Source organism: Jaculus jaculus, chromosome 2, assembly GCF_020740685.1.
Source record: "Jaculus jaculus isolate mJacJac1 chromosome 2, mJacJac1.mat.Y.cur, whole genome shotgun sequence".
Lineage (NCBI taxonomy): Eukaryota > Metazoa > Chordata > Mammalia > Rodentia > Dipodidae > Jaculus > Jaculus jaculus.
In genome coordinates, this window is record NC_059103.1 from 12,356,317 (window position 1) to 12,373,286 (window position 16,970).

Genomic DNA, 16,970 nt, shown 5'->3' on the forward strand with positions numbered 1-16,970 from the left:
GAACCTGTAGGGAGTGGAACCTTGCTGGGGGAAGAGGGTCTCTGGGGGTGCGAATAAAGTTGTGCGTCACCTTGCCCCACACTTTTTTTTTTTTTAATTTTGAGATAGGTTCTCTTTAAGTTGTTTAAGAAGGCCTAACCTTTCAGCTGTCTAGCCTCAGAGTCCTGAGTAGCTGGGATATATCCCCACCCACCAGGCTTCCTTAACTGTATTTTGCATGTACAACTTTTATTTGCCCTGAGCAAAGGCTAAAACACAATGAAACACACTGTCAGGGCTTGAGAAACGGCTTTGCAGTTACAATGCTTGCTTGCAAAGCCAAAGGGTCCCTTTTCAACTCTCCAGGACCCATGTAAGTCAGATGCACAAGGGGGCGCATACACCTGGAGTTCATTTTCAGTGGCTGGAGGCCCTGGTGTGCCCATTCTCTCTCTCTGCCTCTTTCTCTCAAGTAAATAAATAAACAAATATTTTAAATGAAATAGGGCTGGAGAGATGGCTTAGCAGTTAAGGATCCATGTTCAATTCTCCAGGTCCCATGTAAGCCAGGTGCCCATGGCGGCTCACGCATCTGGAGTTCGTTTGCCAGTGGCTGGAGGCTCTGGTGTGCCTATTCTCTCTCACTCTGTCTGTAATAGATAAATAAAAGTAAAATTTTAAAAACTGAAACACACTGTCAGACATAGATCCCTGTTATTCTAAGTCCCCTACTTGCCCCCTGCTCTGTGGTCCTGGGCTTTAGACAGCCTGAGTTGGATGAATAGTGTAACCCGAGGGTGCCGTGCACTTGAGCTTGGTGGACTCTGGGTACACACCACATCCATGTTTGGCAAACACCTTCTCCCAGTCTGGGGTTTGCTCAAGCTTTCTGTGCTTTAGCCGTCCTATGAAGGGGACACACCCTGATGCCCACATATCTGCTATTCTTTTCTTTTTTTGAGGTAGGGTCTCACTCTAGCTCTGGCTGACCTGCAATTCACTATGTAGTCTCAGGGTGGCCTCGAACTCACAGTGATGCTCTTACCTCTGCCTCCCGCGTGCTGGAATTAAAGGCGTGCGCCACCACGTCCGGCCTAGAGGTCTGACATTCTGACTCCTGCATGGGTATCACTGAGCAGTAGCTGAGACCCAGCATCCACAGACAAACTCATTTCAACGTTCTCCAAACAGTCCTCATCTTTTTTTAAAACCTCGAATATCTAAAATAATACTGAGCAACAAAAAAGAGGCTGGTGGTATCACCATACCTGATTTTAACCTATACTACAGAGCCATAGTAACAAAAACAGCATGGTACTGGCACAAAAACAGACATGTAGATCAGTGGAACAGAATAGAGGACCCAGATGTAAGCCCAAGTAGCTATAGCCACCTGATATTCGATAAAAATGCCAAAAATACTCATTGGAGAAGAGACAGCCTCTTCAGCAAATGGTGTTTTGAAAACTGGATAAATATCTGCAGAAGGATGAAAATAGATTCTTCTCTCTCGCCATGCACAAGAATTAAGTCCAAATGGATTAAAGACCTTAACATCAGACCGGAAACTTTGAAACTGCTAGAGGAAAAAGTAGGGGAAACCCTTCAACATATTGGTCTTGGCAAAGACTTTCTGAATACAACACCAATTGCTCAGGCAATAAAACCACAGATTAACCACTGGGACCTAATGAAATTACAAAGATTTTGCACCGCAAAGGACACAGTGAAAAAAGCAAAGAGGCAACCTACAGAATGGGAAAAAATCTTCGCCAGCTATATATCTGATAGAGGATTAATATCTAGGATATACAAAGAACTCAAAAAGTTAACTAATAAGGAATCAAACAGGCCAATCAAAAAATGGGCTAAGGAGCTAAATAGAGAGTTCTCAAAGGAAGAAATACAAATGGCATATAAGCACCTAAAAAAATGTTCTACGTCACTAGTCATCAGGGAAATGCAGATTAAAACTACATTGAGATTCCATCTCACTCCTGTCAGATTGGCCACCATCATGAAAACAAATGATCATAAATGTTGGCGGGGATGTGGAAAAAGAGGAACCCTTCTGCACTGCTGGTGGGAATGCAATCTGGTCCAGCCATTGTGGAAAACAGTGTGGAGGTTCCCAAAGCAGCTAGAGATTGATCTACCATATGACCCAGCTATAGCACTCCTGGGCATATATCCAAAGGACTCATCTCATTTCCTTAGAAGTACATGCTCAACCATGTTTATTGCTGCTCAATTTATAATAGCTGGGAAATGGAACCAGCCTAGATGTCCCTCAACAGATGAGTGGATAATGAAGATGTGGTACATTTATACAATGGAGTTCTACTCAGCGGTAAAGAAAAATGAAGTTATGAAATTTGCAGAAAAATGGATGGACCTGGAAAGTATTATACTAAGTCAGGTAACCCAGGCCCAGAAAGCCAAGCGCCACATGTTCTCCCTCATATGGGGATCCTAGCTACAGATGACTGGGCTTCTGTGTGAGAATGAAAATACTTAGTAGCAGAGGCCAGTAAGTTGAAAAGGAGACATAAAGGGTGGAGAAAGGAAGGGAGGAAGATACTTAATAGGTTGATATTGTATATATGTAATTACAATGATTGTAATGGGGAGGTAATATGATGGAGAATGGAATTTCAAACGGGAAAGTGTGGGGGTGGGGAGGGAGGGAATTACCATGGGATATATTTTATAATCATGGAAAATGTTAATAAAAATTTAAAAAAAAAAAAAGAATATAGGCTGAAAGAACAAACAAATTTATTTATTTAATATTAGTCATGCCTGCTTTTGATAACAGTGTCCAATTTTATTTTGGTCAGTTTAACTACATATTAAACGTTTAAAAAGTAAAAAAAAAAAAAAAAAATATTTTTTTTAGAGAGAGTAAGAAAGACAGAGAGAAATGGCGACATGAGGACCTCAGCTACTGAAACTGAAGTCCAGACACTTGCGCCACCTAGTGGGCATGCACGACCTTGCGCTTGCTTCATCTTTGTGTGTCTGGCTAACATGGGATATGGAGAGTAGAACATGGGTCCTTAGCCTTTGCAGGCAAGCACTTTCTCTGCTAAGCCATCTCTCCAGCCCATCCTCGTCTTTTTAAATATATATATATTTATTTAATAATTTGAGAAAGACAGAGGCAGAGAGAGAGAGAGAATATGGGTGCACCAGGGTCTCTAGCCTCTGCAAACAAACTCCAGACACATGTGCTCCCTTGTGCATCTGGCTTATGTGGGTCCTGGGGAATTGAACCGGGATTCCTTGGCTTTGCAGGCAAACACCTTAACTGCTAAACCATCTCTCCAGCCCCATCCTCATCTTTTTTTAAAAAATATTTTTATTTATTTGTTTGCAAGCAGTGTGAGACAGAGAGAAGTGGGGGAAATGGGCACTCCAGGGCCTTCAGCTGCTGCAAATGAACTCCAGATGCATGTGCCACTCGGTGCATCTGGCTTTACATGGGTGCTGGGGAATCAAACCAGGTCTTTAGGCTTTGTAGGCGAGCATCTTAACTGCTGAGCCATCTCTTCAGCCCCCTCATCTTGCTCTGTAACATCATTTTGGCAGCATAGGAAATGAGTTTACTCACAGACACAACCATAGGCTTTCACCCTGGGCCCTTCAAACTATCTTCCCTGCCTCATGACTGTCTGACACATGTTGATGTGGGTCTTCCCCATTTTGCCTCTGGCCCAGGTTTCACATTCTGTTTTGGCTCATCACTCTCAGTGGAAGAGTCACCCTCTGGGGCTGGAGAGATTTCTCTGGTTAAAGGTGCTTGATTACTAAATTTGATGACCTGGGTTTGATTCCCCAGCACCCATGTAAAGACAGATACACAAAGTGGTACATGTGTCTGGATTTCATTTACTATGGCAGAAGGTCCTGGAACACCCATACTCTCTTTCTGTCTGCTTCTTTCTGTGTTTTTCTCTCAAATACATAAATAAATAAATTGTTTTAAAAAGTTACTGGGGCTGGAGAACGGTTACAGTGCCTTGCCTGCAAAGCCTAAGGAGCCAGGTTTGATTACCTAGCACCCACATAAAGCTAGATGCACAAGGTAGTATATCTGTCTGGAGTTGGTTTGTTGTGGCTAGATACCCTGATGTGCCCATTCTCATTCTCTCTCTCTCTCTTTTTTTTTTTAGTTTGTTTTTCGAGGTAGGGTCTCGTTCTAGCCCAGGCTGACCTGGAATTCACTATGTAATTTCAGGGTGGCCTTGAACTTTTGACAATCCTCCTATCTCCGCCTCCCACATGCTGAGATTAAAGGTGTGCCCCACCACACCCCACCCATTCTCTTTCTATCTGCCTGTTTCTCTCCTCTCTTACTCTCTCTCAAATAAATAAATAATACATATTATATATAGAATGAGCCCTACCGTGAAAAACCAAAAATAAAATAATAAATAAATAAATAAAAATATCCCAGCATTCACCAAAACAACCTTCTTGGAGGTTTTTGTCATTTCTCTGTTTGCCTGTTATTTTATGTTTACATTACTTTTTTTTTAAATATTTTATTTTTATTTATTGGGGAGGGGAGGAGAAAGGGAGAGAATGGGCACGCCAGGGCTTCCAGCCACTGAAAACAAGCTCCAGATGCATGTGCCACCTGTGCCTCTGGTTTACATAGTCCTGGAGAATTGAACCTTGCTCTTTTTATTTATTTATTTATTTATTTATTTATTTATTTATTTATTTGAGAGCGACAGACACAGAGAGAAAGACAGGTAGAGGGAGAGAGAGAGAATGGGCGCGCCAGGGCTTCCAGCCTCTGCAAACGAACTCCAGGCGCGTGCGCCCCCTTGTGCATCTGGCTAACGTGGGACCTGGGGAACCGAGCCTCGAACCGGGGTCCTTAGGCTTCACAGGCAAGCGCTTAACCGCTAAGCCATCTCTCCAGCCCTGTTTTTTGTTTTTTGAGGTAGGTTCTCACTGTAGCCCAGGGTGACCTGAAATTCACTATATAGTCTCATAATGGCCCTGAACTCACAGCAATCCTCCGACATCTGTCTCTTGAGTGCTGGGATTAATGAGCACAACCATGCCAGCCTAGATTTTTTAATTAATTAATTTAATTGTTTTTTAGCAGCAGGGTCTCATTATATAGAACAGATTAGTGCAATCTTGCGACCCCCCCTTACCTCAGCTGGGATTATAGGAATGGGGGATGTAGCTCCAAGGCAAAGTGCCTGCCTCTGGCCTAAAATCTGCCAGTGAGGGGCTTGGGGGTGTGGCTCAGCAGTAAAGTGCTTGCTCAGTGAGAGCTATCTTTTCTTCCTTCCTCCCTTCCTTTTTCTTTTTAAAAATATTTTAATTTACTTGCAAGGAAAGAGAGAGGCGAAAGTGTGAGCCAGGACCTCTAGCCACTGCAAACCAATTCCAGAGGTATGTGGCACTGTGTGCATCTGCTCTATGCGGGTACTGCGGAATAGAACCAGAGTCATTAGGCTTTGCAGGCAGTCTCCTAAGTGCTGACCCATCTCTCTAGCCCCTTCCTCCTTTTTCTTTGCCTTTCCTTTTGCTATCTGTATCAAGTGTGAAATCCACTTTGACTCTTGGATACACACACACATATATGTCTATATATATATATGTGTGTGTATATATGTTTATATATTACGTATACGTATTACACACGTGTATTGCATTTTGATAATGTGCACCCACATTATCCCACCCCCTTCTCCTCATTCTCACTGTACTCCTTTCCCTCATCTCTTACCAGTGGCTATGCCACAGAAGAGAATGACTTCCCTCTTCATGAACCTTCAACAGTCACTGGCACCTCAGGGAAGGAAGTGACCTCCCAAGGCCCTTCCCCATCCCTAACAGAATGTCCCCACCACGTGCAGTCTTGTGCAGGTAGTGGCATCCGGTTACACTCTTTCCTTCCCATCTTCAGTGATGTTCCTTGAGCCCTGGAGGGAATGATGTATAGGATCCATCTAGAGCTGGGCAATCATCAATCATTTATTTTAGTTATTTATTTATCTGTTCACTTTAGCTGTTGGTGGCCAGTGGGAAATCCTTTTTAACGTGCTGAGGGTCACAAAGAGGAAAGTCACTAGTTTCTTTCCCTCCTGGGTGCCTCCAAGCCACAAATTCCTCATCCCTACTCTGGTTTATTCTAATAAGAGCCCTGCTAATCCTTTAATCCCTGTTTAAAGGGCCCCGTGTTTATTGATGCCATAAAATCCGGGCAAAGACTCCTAAATCATTCCTTACTTGAGGCCAGAGAATAAGACAAGCCCAGAACGCAGTGGTCACACGGAGGGCAGAATGTAGGAGCTGTGGTCTGTTTCTCTCTCTCTCTCTTTTTAATTTTTACTGACATCATTCTCCTGGAGTACCTGTGCAGACCCAGCTCTCTGCTGGAAGGAACGGTGAGGCCATGGTGCTTAATATTTGTCATGCCCAGTTCTCAGCGCCCCCAGTGACCACCAAGGACGCATGCAAAGGCAAGGAGCTTTATTTCGGGCTTAAGCTCGGACTCTTGACTACACCAACACAGTGGATCCATACAAGAGCCCTGAGCAGCAGGGGGTGGGGGGGGGGGCCAGGCTTTTTATAGGGATTTGAACAAAGAAGTAGGGGAATGGTTACATGATTGGTAGATTTAAGTAGTAACTGCACTTGCATTTTTCTGATAGGTTTAGGATGCTGGGGGGCAGAGCTGGTGGGCAGGGGTCTAGGGGAATTTCAAGCAGGTTAGGTAACCTTTATTGTGATTGGCTATGTGTGTTTGAGGAACTTAAGCAACTTGTCTTGTGACTATAGAAATGTATGGCATAAACAATTTGTGATCTTTTTTGAGTAACTGTTAAATTCTTATTTAAACCTTGCTGGGAAACAGAAACTTAGGCCTACTGGTGACTCTGAAGCCTGTCATGGCGTCCCTCTGGTTCTGAGTCCTTCAATATTGACTCTCAACTTGACAGGATCTAGAATCACTCAGAAGACAAAGCTCTGGGCATATCTATGAAGGGAGTTTCCAGATTGGATTAATGGAAGTGGGAAGACCCACCTAAATATACACCACACTACTATTCCAGGCTGGGGTCCTGAGTTGAATGAAAGAGATAGCGGGGTCTGGAGAGACGGCTTAGCAGTTAAGGTGCTTGCCTGCAAAGCCTGATGATCCAGGTTTGACTCCCCAGTACCCACATGTAGCTGGATGAACAAAGGAGCACATGTATTTGGAGTTTGTTTGCAGTGGCTAGAGGTCCTAGCATACCCATTCTCTCTGTCTCTCTCTGCTTGCAAATAAAGAAAAAGAAAGAAGAGTGAACTAAGTACTAGCTCTCATCAATCTGCTTCCTGACTATGGATGCACAGAGACCAGCAGCCTCACGTTCCTGCCACCATGTCTTCCTTGCCATGCGTCACCCTCTGTGGTGATCTGAATGTATGCCCCCCATAGATTAGGTGTTTTGTTTATTTTTATTTTCTTTTTTTAAATTTATTTTTATTAGCATTTTCCATGATTATTAAAAAAAAATCCCATATTAATTCCCTCCCTCCCCCCCCCCTTTTATTTTCAAGATAGGGTCTTGCTCTAGCCCAGGGAGAAGAGTCTCAGGGTGGCCTTGAACTCATAGTCCTCTTACCTCTGTCTCCCAAGTGCTGGAACTAAAAGCAGGCCCATTCTATCTGCCTCTCTCTCAAAAATAAATAAAATTGTAAGGGCTGGAGACATTGCTTAGCAGTTAAGATGCTTGCATGCAAAGCCTAAGGACCTGGGTTTGATTCCACAACACTCACATAAAGTCAGATGCACAAAGTACAGTGGCAGGAGGCCTTGACGACGACCATTCGCTCTCTCAAATAAATATTTAAAAAGCAAAATAAGCCGGGCGTGGTGGCGCACACTTTAGTCCCAGCACTCGGGAGGCAGAGGTAGGATGATCACCGTGAGTTCGAGGCCACCCTGAGAATACAGAGTGAATTCCAGGTCAGCCTGAGATAGAGTGAGACCCTACCTCGAAAATCAAAACAAAACAAAAAAGCAAAATAAATATATGTACATATGTGGAAACTGTCAAAAGTTTGTGGTTTTTCTTTTTTGTTTTATTTTCGAGGAAAGGTCTCACTCCAGCTGAGGCTGACCTGGAATCCACTATGTAGTCTTAGGGTGGCCTCGAACTCACGGCGATCCTACCTCTGCCCCCCGCCGCCCCCAGCCCCCCGTCCCCCGCCGTCGTGCTGTAATTAAAGGCGTGCGCCACCACGCCCGGTTTGTGTGTGTGTGTGTTTTTCTCTTTTAAGTGTCTGCAGAGGTTTCTACCATCAGTGAGGCCCAGAGGATGGGTGGTCAGCTGAGAAAGCAGAAGAAGAGGTTTCCGCACATCCAGCCCAGCACGTGGGGACTTCGCAGGGAAGGGAGAGCTACCAGGGCGGCAGGCGGAGCTCCAGGTTCCCGCGGGCCGGCCCGGGCGGCGCTTCCCGCGCTCTCCCATTCCACACCAACAGCTACTGGTAAACAAGCTATTCCCAGGGGGGCCAGGATCCTCCGGGGAAGGCCCGCCTCCCTCGTCCCGCACCGCGTCCCGCACGGGCAACCCCGCCAGCGACAGCGACAACGACAGCGGCAAGGAAGCGCGTGGAGCCGCGCCTAGGACGAGCGCACCCGCAAGGCCCGCGGGGAAGGGGCGAGGAGGCGGGGCGCCGGGCGTGGGGCGGGGCGAGCGAGAGCAGGGTAGGGCAACCCGCCAATCCCCGCCCCCAGGGCGATGACAGACAAGCCTTTAGGCCAATGATGGTGCGCCTAAGCCCCTGGGGGTGGGGCCAGCCCGGCGCAGCTTTGCCGGGCGCCTTTGGAGTGGGCGGAGGCGTGCAGGGAACGCCTCTCCGCCGGGGGGGGGCGGGGCCTAAGGAGATGGACGGCGCTCTCAACCAATGGGAGGAGAGATCCGTCCCGTTAGCGCCGGATCCCCGCGGGTAGGGCGGGGTGGGTAGCACCGTGGGGATCCCGGGGGGTGGCCGAAGGGCCCTTGAGGACTCGGGTTCACCCAGGCAACATGGATCGGATGGCCAGCTCCATGAAGCAGGTGCCTAACCCTCTGCCCAAGGTGTTGAGCCGGCGTGGGGTCGGTGCGGGGCTGGAGGCGGCGGAGCGCGAGAGCTTCGAGCGGACTCAGGTGAGGACTGGGGTGAGTGTGTGTGCGTGGTGTGGGGGGATCCCTGGGGCATCCCTGGGGCACCTTGAGAAGACGACGTTGTGTCCAGAAAAGGTTTTGAAGGGAGTAAGGGTCTTGCAGGCCTGGGAAGGTGAACGGGCGTGGGAACTGCTATCAGGAGCATCTGGGGTGCAGACCTCAGCGATCCCGGGGAGCCTGGGGACCCGGGCTAACATCCTTGGTGGCCTGGGGGAGCTGGGCGCGCTTTGAGGAGCTGCAGATCCGTGCTGTCCAGAGGACTGCACCCGGTCAAGCACTGGATAAAGGGAGGCGAGAAGGGGATGCTCCGAAAGGGGAGTTGATGGAAGGGGTGACCACCCCCCCCCCAGGCAAGGGGACGCGCTTGGGGTCCGCTGGGATTAGCAAGTGTGGGGACGCCGATCTGGGGATGGGATGGGTGGGAACTCTCGTGGGCCGCTCATCACTTCTTGCTCCCATTGACTTCAACCGCGACTCCTCTGCAACCCCCCCAACCCCCTTCACCAGTGCCTCCAACTTGGCTCTCCCCAGCCCCAGCTGTCGGCCTCTGAAGCCAGGGCCAAAGGGGTCTGAGCGGTGGGAAGGAATGTAGGAAATGCGACGTGCGGCCAAGCTTGGAAACTGACCCAGGGGAGCTGGACAAGGGGTGCGTGTTGGGGGGGGGGCGTGCGGAAGTCAGGGGCAAGTGTGGGGCACTTAGCCTGACAGCCAACTGCTTGTCAGGATTAACTGTCCAGTGGTACCCAGAATCCCGACTTGGAGTTTTCGCTTTATCCCTCTCCGGACCCCCCCTCCCCCACCCCCACCCCCGGCCCCCAAGATGTACCTGACAGCTGATAGGAACACCGCCCTATTTGTCTGGTGGCCAACATTCCTCCGCGTTATCAACAAAAAGCCACAATCCACTCCTACCTCGAACTGTGATGCTTCGTGCGTTGATTCACTGGACCGAGTCAAGCTGATGTGTGTGATATAGCCGTCAGTTCATTGCGTGGAAATCCTATTTCAGAGTGTCAACCCTTGGCATCCCAGTGCTGAAAGTGTCACATAGATTTCTTTGCCTTAGCTCTCAGTTTACTTTGACCATCCAGTTGGGCTTCCACTGCCAAAGGCCAGTAGGTCCGCTGTTGTGTTGTGCTAATGGAAAAGATAGGGGACCTGTGTGTTCTATAAACGGAATCTTGCAAAGAAGAAATCTTTTTTTTTTTTCTTTACCTTAAATACTTCATCTCCCTCTAGTTTCTGATCCACTTAACCCCCACACCCAAGTGTGTCTGGAGCTGATGGAAGTGGGATGCTTACACCCCAGCAGAACCATTCACTTGTCTCCTAGGGTCCAGCTGGGCTTGGGGCCTTGCTGAACCCTCAAAAGAAAGAAAGAAAAGGACTGAGAAGATGGCTCAGGAATTTAAAGGTGCTTTCTTTCTTTCTTTTTTTTTTTTTTTTGGTTTTTCGAGGTAGGGTCTCACTCTGGCTCAGGCTGACCTGGAATTCACTATGTAGTCTCAGGGTGGCCTCGAACTCATGGTGATCCTCCTACCTCTGTCTCCCGAGTGCTGGGATTAAAGGCGTGCGCCACCACGCCCGGCTAAAGGTGCTTTCTTGCTATGCCTGCTGGTCAGGAGTTTGATTTCCCCATGTAAAGCCAGACACACAAAAGTGGCACATGTGTCTGGATTTCATATGCAGTGGCAAGAGGCCCTGGTGTGCCCTTTCTCTCTCTCTGTCTCCTAAAATAAATAATATTTTTTTAAAAGAGAATTTGATTTTGGTCTTGGGTGTTTCTACTTTGCTTGGTCATGTGAGGTTCCTTGCTCTATGAAAGACTGTTCAAACTCATTCTCTGTCTCTCTCTCTCTCTTCACTGTAATCGAAAGAGGAAAAGTAATAGTCATTTTATAGCAATACATTCCTTGGTGACTCTCAGATAAATAAGAGTTTGAGCTGTTGACATGATAGAAATTTAGGATTGTGAAAGTTTCCAGCCATGACTGGTATTTCTTATAGTTGTCTAGGGAACGTCCAATGAAGGAAGTATTATGTCAGGGTTTTCTTTTTCTTTTTGTTTTTCTCGAGGTAGGGTCTCGCTCTAGCCCAGGTTGACCTGGCATTCTCTGTGTAGTGTCAGGGTGGCCTCGAACTCACAGCGATCCTCCTACCTCTGCCTCCCGAATGCTAGGATTAAAGGCGTGCGCCACCACGGCTGGCTTCAGTGTTTTCTGATATTCTACATTTTGTGAAATTGGCCAGATGTGACCTGGTGTGTGTGTGTGTGAGTGTATGATGTGACGTGTGTGTGTGAGAGTGAGATGTGACCTCATATGTGTATGAGAGTGTGTGTGGCAGTGCAGGCACATGTGTGCCACGGCGTCACGTGGAGGGCGGAGGGCAATTTCCGTTAGGTCCTCACTTTTGTGCTTCATTCGAGTCTGTCCCTGGATCTCCCTCTGCTGCTGTTCCTTGAGCTTCCAGAAAATCCTCCTGTTGTCACCATTTCTCACAGAGTATTGGGATTACAGATACCCACCACCATTTCTGGCTTTTTATTTTTTATCTTTTTTTGAGACCATGTCTCACTTTGTAGCCTCTGTAGCCCAGGTTGGTCTAGAACTCACCACATAGCCTAAACTATTCCCATACTTGCAGCGATCCTCTTATCTCAGCTTCCCAAGTGCTGGGATTAAAGTCATGAACCACCATATCTGGCTATCTTTGTTTTTGTTTGTTTTTTTTTTTTGAGGTAGGGTCTTGCTCTAGCCCAGGCTGATCTGGCGTTCGTTATATAGTCTCAGACTGGCCTTGAACTCACAGTGATCCTCCTAACCTCTGCCTCCCAAGTACTGGGATTAAAGGCGTGCATCACCACACTTGGCCAGAAAGGTGTTTTTTTTTTTTTTTTTTTTTTCCCCTGGTTATTGAAATTCTTTTTGCAACAGGGACTCTCTATGTAGCACTGTCTGGCCTGGAACTTGTTATGTAAACCAGGCCAGAAACTTGCACAGATCCTCCTACCTCCACCTCCCAAATGCTAACCCCAGCCCTGAGACCACATAGTGAAATCCAGGTCAGCCTGGGCTAGAGTGAGACCCTTCCTCGAAAACATGTTAAAACAAACAAACTTTTCTGATCCAGTCTGCATTTTGTGAGACCAAGAGAATCAGTGACAAAGGTATAATAATAATTGTAGCTAACTATTGTGTTTGCCACCGATCTAAACACAGTGCTGTGTTGGCTGTCTTCTTTAATCTTGCCAAGAACTGCTGTGGTGGGTTTCAGCTATGTGTTACCCAGTAGAAATTGAGGCCTACAGGGCTTAAATGACTTACTGGGGAACACAGATGGATGTGGTCCCAAACTTTAAGCACTACCTAGAGCTGATGTTGAGTCTCAGGTATATCCGGGAAAAAAAAAAAAAAAAAAATTCAGTTTTGCAGCCAGACATGGGTAATGTGTGAAGCAAGGTAACCTTTGGCCTCAAACTCACAGTGATCCTCCTATCTCTGCCTCCCAAGTGATGGAATTAAATCCATGTGTCACTCAAGCCCAGCCAGGCCAAACCTCTTAAGTCTCCATTTCTTTATTGTAAGATAAAGATAAAACCGGGCTGGAGAGATAGATGGCTTAGTGGTTAAGCACTTGCCTGTGAAGCCTAAGGATCCCGGTTTGAGGCTCGATTCCCCAGGACCCACGTTAGCCAGATTCACAAGGGGCCGCACGTGTCTGGAGTTCTTTTGCAGTGGCTGGAGGCCCTGGCGCGCCCATTCTCTCTCTTTCTTTCTCTCTCTGTCTGTTGCTCTCAAATAAATAAAAATAAAGTGGTTTTTTAAAAATAAAACAAAATAAAGATAAAACTTACTTTGAGCTGGGTGTGGTGGTGCATGCCTTTAATCCCAGCACTGCAAGCGAACTCCAGACACGTGCTACCTTGTGGATCTGGCTTACATGGGTCCTGGGGAACTGAACCTGGATCCTTAGTCTTTGCAGGCAAGTGCCTTAACCCACTAAGCCATCTTTCCAGCCCCTCAGCGATTTTTCTGTCTCCATTCTCCACAGGATGGGGGTTACAGGCTTGCATGGCCATGGCCAGCTTTTCACTTAGGTGCTGGGGGTCAAACTCCGGCTCCCTTGGGTCCTCACGCTTGCATAGCATGTGCTCTTACCCACTGAGCCATCTCCCTAGCTAGCCCCGTTTCAGTGATTTTTTTTTTTTTAATGTGCACATGTGCTTGTATGTGTATGCATGTTCATGTGGGTATAGATGGTCATGTATGTCCATGCATGTGAAGGTCAGAGAATAGCCTCAGGTGTCATTCCTTAAGGCACCATCCATTTCCTTTGATGCCAGGTCTCTTGCTGGTCTGAAAGTCACCAGTGAAGCTAGACTGGCTGCCATCAGGCCCCAGAGACCTTCCTGCCTTTGTCTCTCTAGCACTGGGGTTACAGGCTCACACTACATCTGGCAATTTAAATGGATACTGGAGATCCAACTTAGGTCCTCGTGCTTGTAAGAACAAGCTTACTGGCTGAACTATGTCCCCAGCCCTGTTTTTTCCCCAGGTAGGGTCACTGCGTAGTTTTATGGTGGCCTCAAAGTCATGGTGATCCTCATACCTCTGCCTCCCAAGTGCTGGGATTAAAGGCATGCACCACCCCTCCTGGCCTGTTCGTTTGAGAGAGAGAGAAAAGAGGAAGGGAGAGAGAGAAAGAGCGAGAGAGAATGGGTATACCAGGGCCTCCAGCCACTGCAAACAAACTCTACCTTGAGCATCTGGCTAATATGGGTCTGGGGAATCAAGCCTGAGTCCTTTGGCTTTGCAGGCAAGTGCCTTAACTGCTAAGCCATCTCTTTAGCCCTGTTTTTATTTATTTATTTATTTATTTATTATACTTTATTTGAGAGCACATGCCAGGGCCTCCAGCCACGGAGGATGAACTTCAGATGATGTTGTGTGTCTGGCTTTACATGGGTACTGGGGAATCTAATGCGGGTTGTTAGGCTTTGTAGGCAAGTGCCTTAACCACTAAGCCATCTTTCTAGCCCCTATTTGTGTGTGTGTGTGTGTGTGTGTGTTGGTAGGGTGTCGTTCTAGCCCAGGCTGACCTGGAATTCACTTATGTCGTCTCAGGGTGGCCTCGAACTCACAGTGATCCTCCTACTTCTGCTGGGACTAAAGGTGTGCGCCTCCATGCCCGGCACCCCTATTTGTTTTTTTGAAACGGTCTTTCTCTTAAGCTCTGTCTGGCCTGGAACTCAGTATGCTGCCCAGGCTGGCTTCAAACTCCCGATGGTCCTGCTTCAGCCTCCCAAGTGCTTGGGACAACAGGCCTGGGCCACTTCCCCCGGGTTAGTTATTGTTACGATCTGACCGGGGAGGTAAGACATAAGAAATAAAATGTTACTCACTGCTGCAGGCTGTGATGAACCCTTGTGAAGAGAGACAGGGCTGCTTCTAGGGAGTAGAAAAGTGACCTCGTAGGACAAGGGCACCCTGCCCTTCTGCATGACTTAGCATCAGTCCCGGGAAGAGGAAGGGATGGATCATTCCAGCTATGGGGAATGGCCTAAAGAAACTGCCTAAAGCAAAATCCTAGTGTTGCAGATTAATTGGCTGAGACTAATGGAAGAGGGGACGGAGGCAGAACAGGCCCGTTCCAGTCACCCGTATTGTCAGCATTTGCTCCGTGTGTGGCCCTCAGTGAAGAGTGGGTGTTCCGAGTGCCAGTCCGACCCTGTGCCCTGGGCTCCCCTGTGTTCTCACGTGCTTGATGTTGGTGGTGTGTGACTATGGTGGAGGATAGACGTGTGGCCTAGCTCATCACACGCAGGAGCCCAGAGCAGGAGAGTCCTGAGTTCAAGCTCAGCCTGATCTACATAGTGTCTCGAATCATGCCCCTCTCCTGCAAGAAAATTGCTAGTTAATTTTATCTTCCGAAGGTACATCAGCCCCGGACCCCAGGAGATAGGACATTTTCCCCTAATGGTGCAATATTATGTCATTTATTTATTATAATTTTATTTATGTATTTTTATTGTTTATTTATTTTACTTTACTTTTTGGTTTTTCGAGGTAGGGCATCACTCTAGCCCAGGCTGACCTGGAATTCACTGTGTAGTGTCAGGGTGGCCTCGAACTCATGGCGATCCTCCTACCTCTGCCTCCTGAGTGCTGGGATTAAAGGTGTGCGCCACCACGTCCAGCTAACCTTGAACTCTATTCTCCTGTTTTCACTTCCTCAGGGCTGGGATTGCAGGCAGGCATCACACCTGGTTTATGCAATGCTGGGGATGGAAGCCAGGGCCTTTTGCATACTAGGCAGGCACTCTACCAACTGTTAAATGTCTAGTAACTCTTTCCTTTCTTTCCACCTTCTTTCCTCTCTACTCCCCCTTCCCCCCCCCTTTTTTTTTTTTTTAATTATGTACAGGATCTTAGCTGTAGCTGGTAATGTGGCTCAACTGATAGAATGCTTGTCTAGCATGCACCAGGCTCTAGTGTCCCCAGCACTGGGCATGATAGTTCATGGCTGTGGTCCCAGGACAAGAGACTCAGTAGTTCAAACTCATCCTTGGCTATGTAGTAAGTTTGAGGCCATCCTGGAATACATAAAGCCCTGTTTCAAAAAAAAGAACAGAAAAGAAAAGCTGGGCTGGAGAGATTGCTTAGTGGTTAAAGTGCTTGCCTGCAAAGCCTAAGGACCCAGGCTCAACTGTCCAGATCCCGCGTAAGCCAGACGCACAGTGACACACGTGCACAAGGTTGTACATGCGCACGAGTGGGACATGCGTGCAGTGGATGGAGGCCTTGGCACACTGATTTTCTCTTACACACACACACACACACACACTCTTTCGTAAGAAAAAAAAATACAAAAAAACCCAGAGCAGCTGCTGTAATGGTACATAATGTGGGGAGTACTTTACAGTTTACAGTGAATGATCTCACCCTTTGTGGCTTGTCACCTTGCCTTGGGTCATCCCTCTGGTGAGTGAAAGGATGGAGGTTCAAAGCCAGGACTTCAGGCTCCAAGAGTCAGAGCCATCCAAATGGTCACTGCCCTGTTGTAGGCCGAGAGGGTTGTTGCAGTCGGGTTCGCATTGCTGGCAGAAAACACCTGATCAAGAGCAGCTTGTGTGTGTGTGTCGGGGGGTTACTTTGGCTTATAGACTGGAGGGGGAGCTCCATAATGGCAGGGGAAGATGATGGCATGAGCACAGGGTGAACATCACTTCCTGGGCAACATCAGATGGACAATAGCAACAGGAGAGAGTGCCAAGCACTGGCATGGGGAAACTGGCTATAACACCCGTAAACCTGCCCCTGACACTACACTGCCTCCAGGAGGCATTAATTCCCAAATATCCATCAGCTGGGAACCTAGCATTCAGAACACCTGTTTATGGGGGACACCTGAATCAAACCACCACTAGGATGTTTCTGGAAGGAGCTAGAAGAGTTACTAATCACAGACAAGCAAAATTACCCTGAGTGTAGTTTCTGTTGTTTTCAAGAAAGGGTCTCACTCTAGCCCAGGGTGATCTGGAACTCACTTGGTAGCTCCAGGCTGGCCACAAATTCACTGTGATCCTCCTACCTCTGCCTCCCAAGTGCTGGGATTAAAGGTGTGTACCACCATGCCTAGCCAAGTGTATTTTTTTTGTTTGCTTTTCGAGGTAGCGTTTCACTGTAGCTCAGGCTGACCTGGAATTCACTATATAGTGTCTGGGTGGCCTAAATTCATGGTGATCCTCCTACCTCTGCCTCCCGAGTGCTGGGGTTAAAGGTGTGCGCCACCACGGCAGGC

General features: G+C 47.6%; 1 protein-coding gene across 2 annotated transcripts in view; it reads left to right on the top strand.

Annotated features, from left to right (window-relative positions):
• The first annotated feature begins 8,969 nt into the window (after positions 1-8,969).
• Hip1 (huntingtin interacting protein 1) overlaps positions 8,970-16,970 on the top strand; it is a 198,396-nt gene continuing 190,395 nt past the window's right edge. For both annotated transcript variants that reach the window (XM_045142989.1, XM_045142990.1), the window contains exon 1: positions 8,970-9,149. In XM_045142989.1, the coding sequence (XP_044998924.1) occupies positions 9,030-9,149 (120 nt within the window). In that variant the 5' untranslated portion in view covers positions 8,970-9,029. The remainder of the gene's footprint in view (positions 9,150-16,970) is intronic.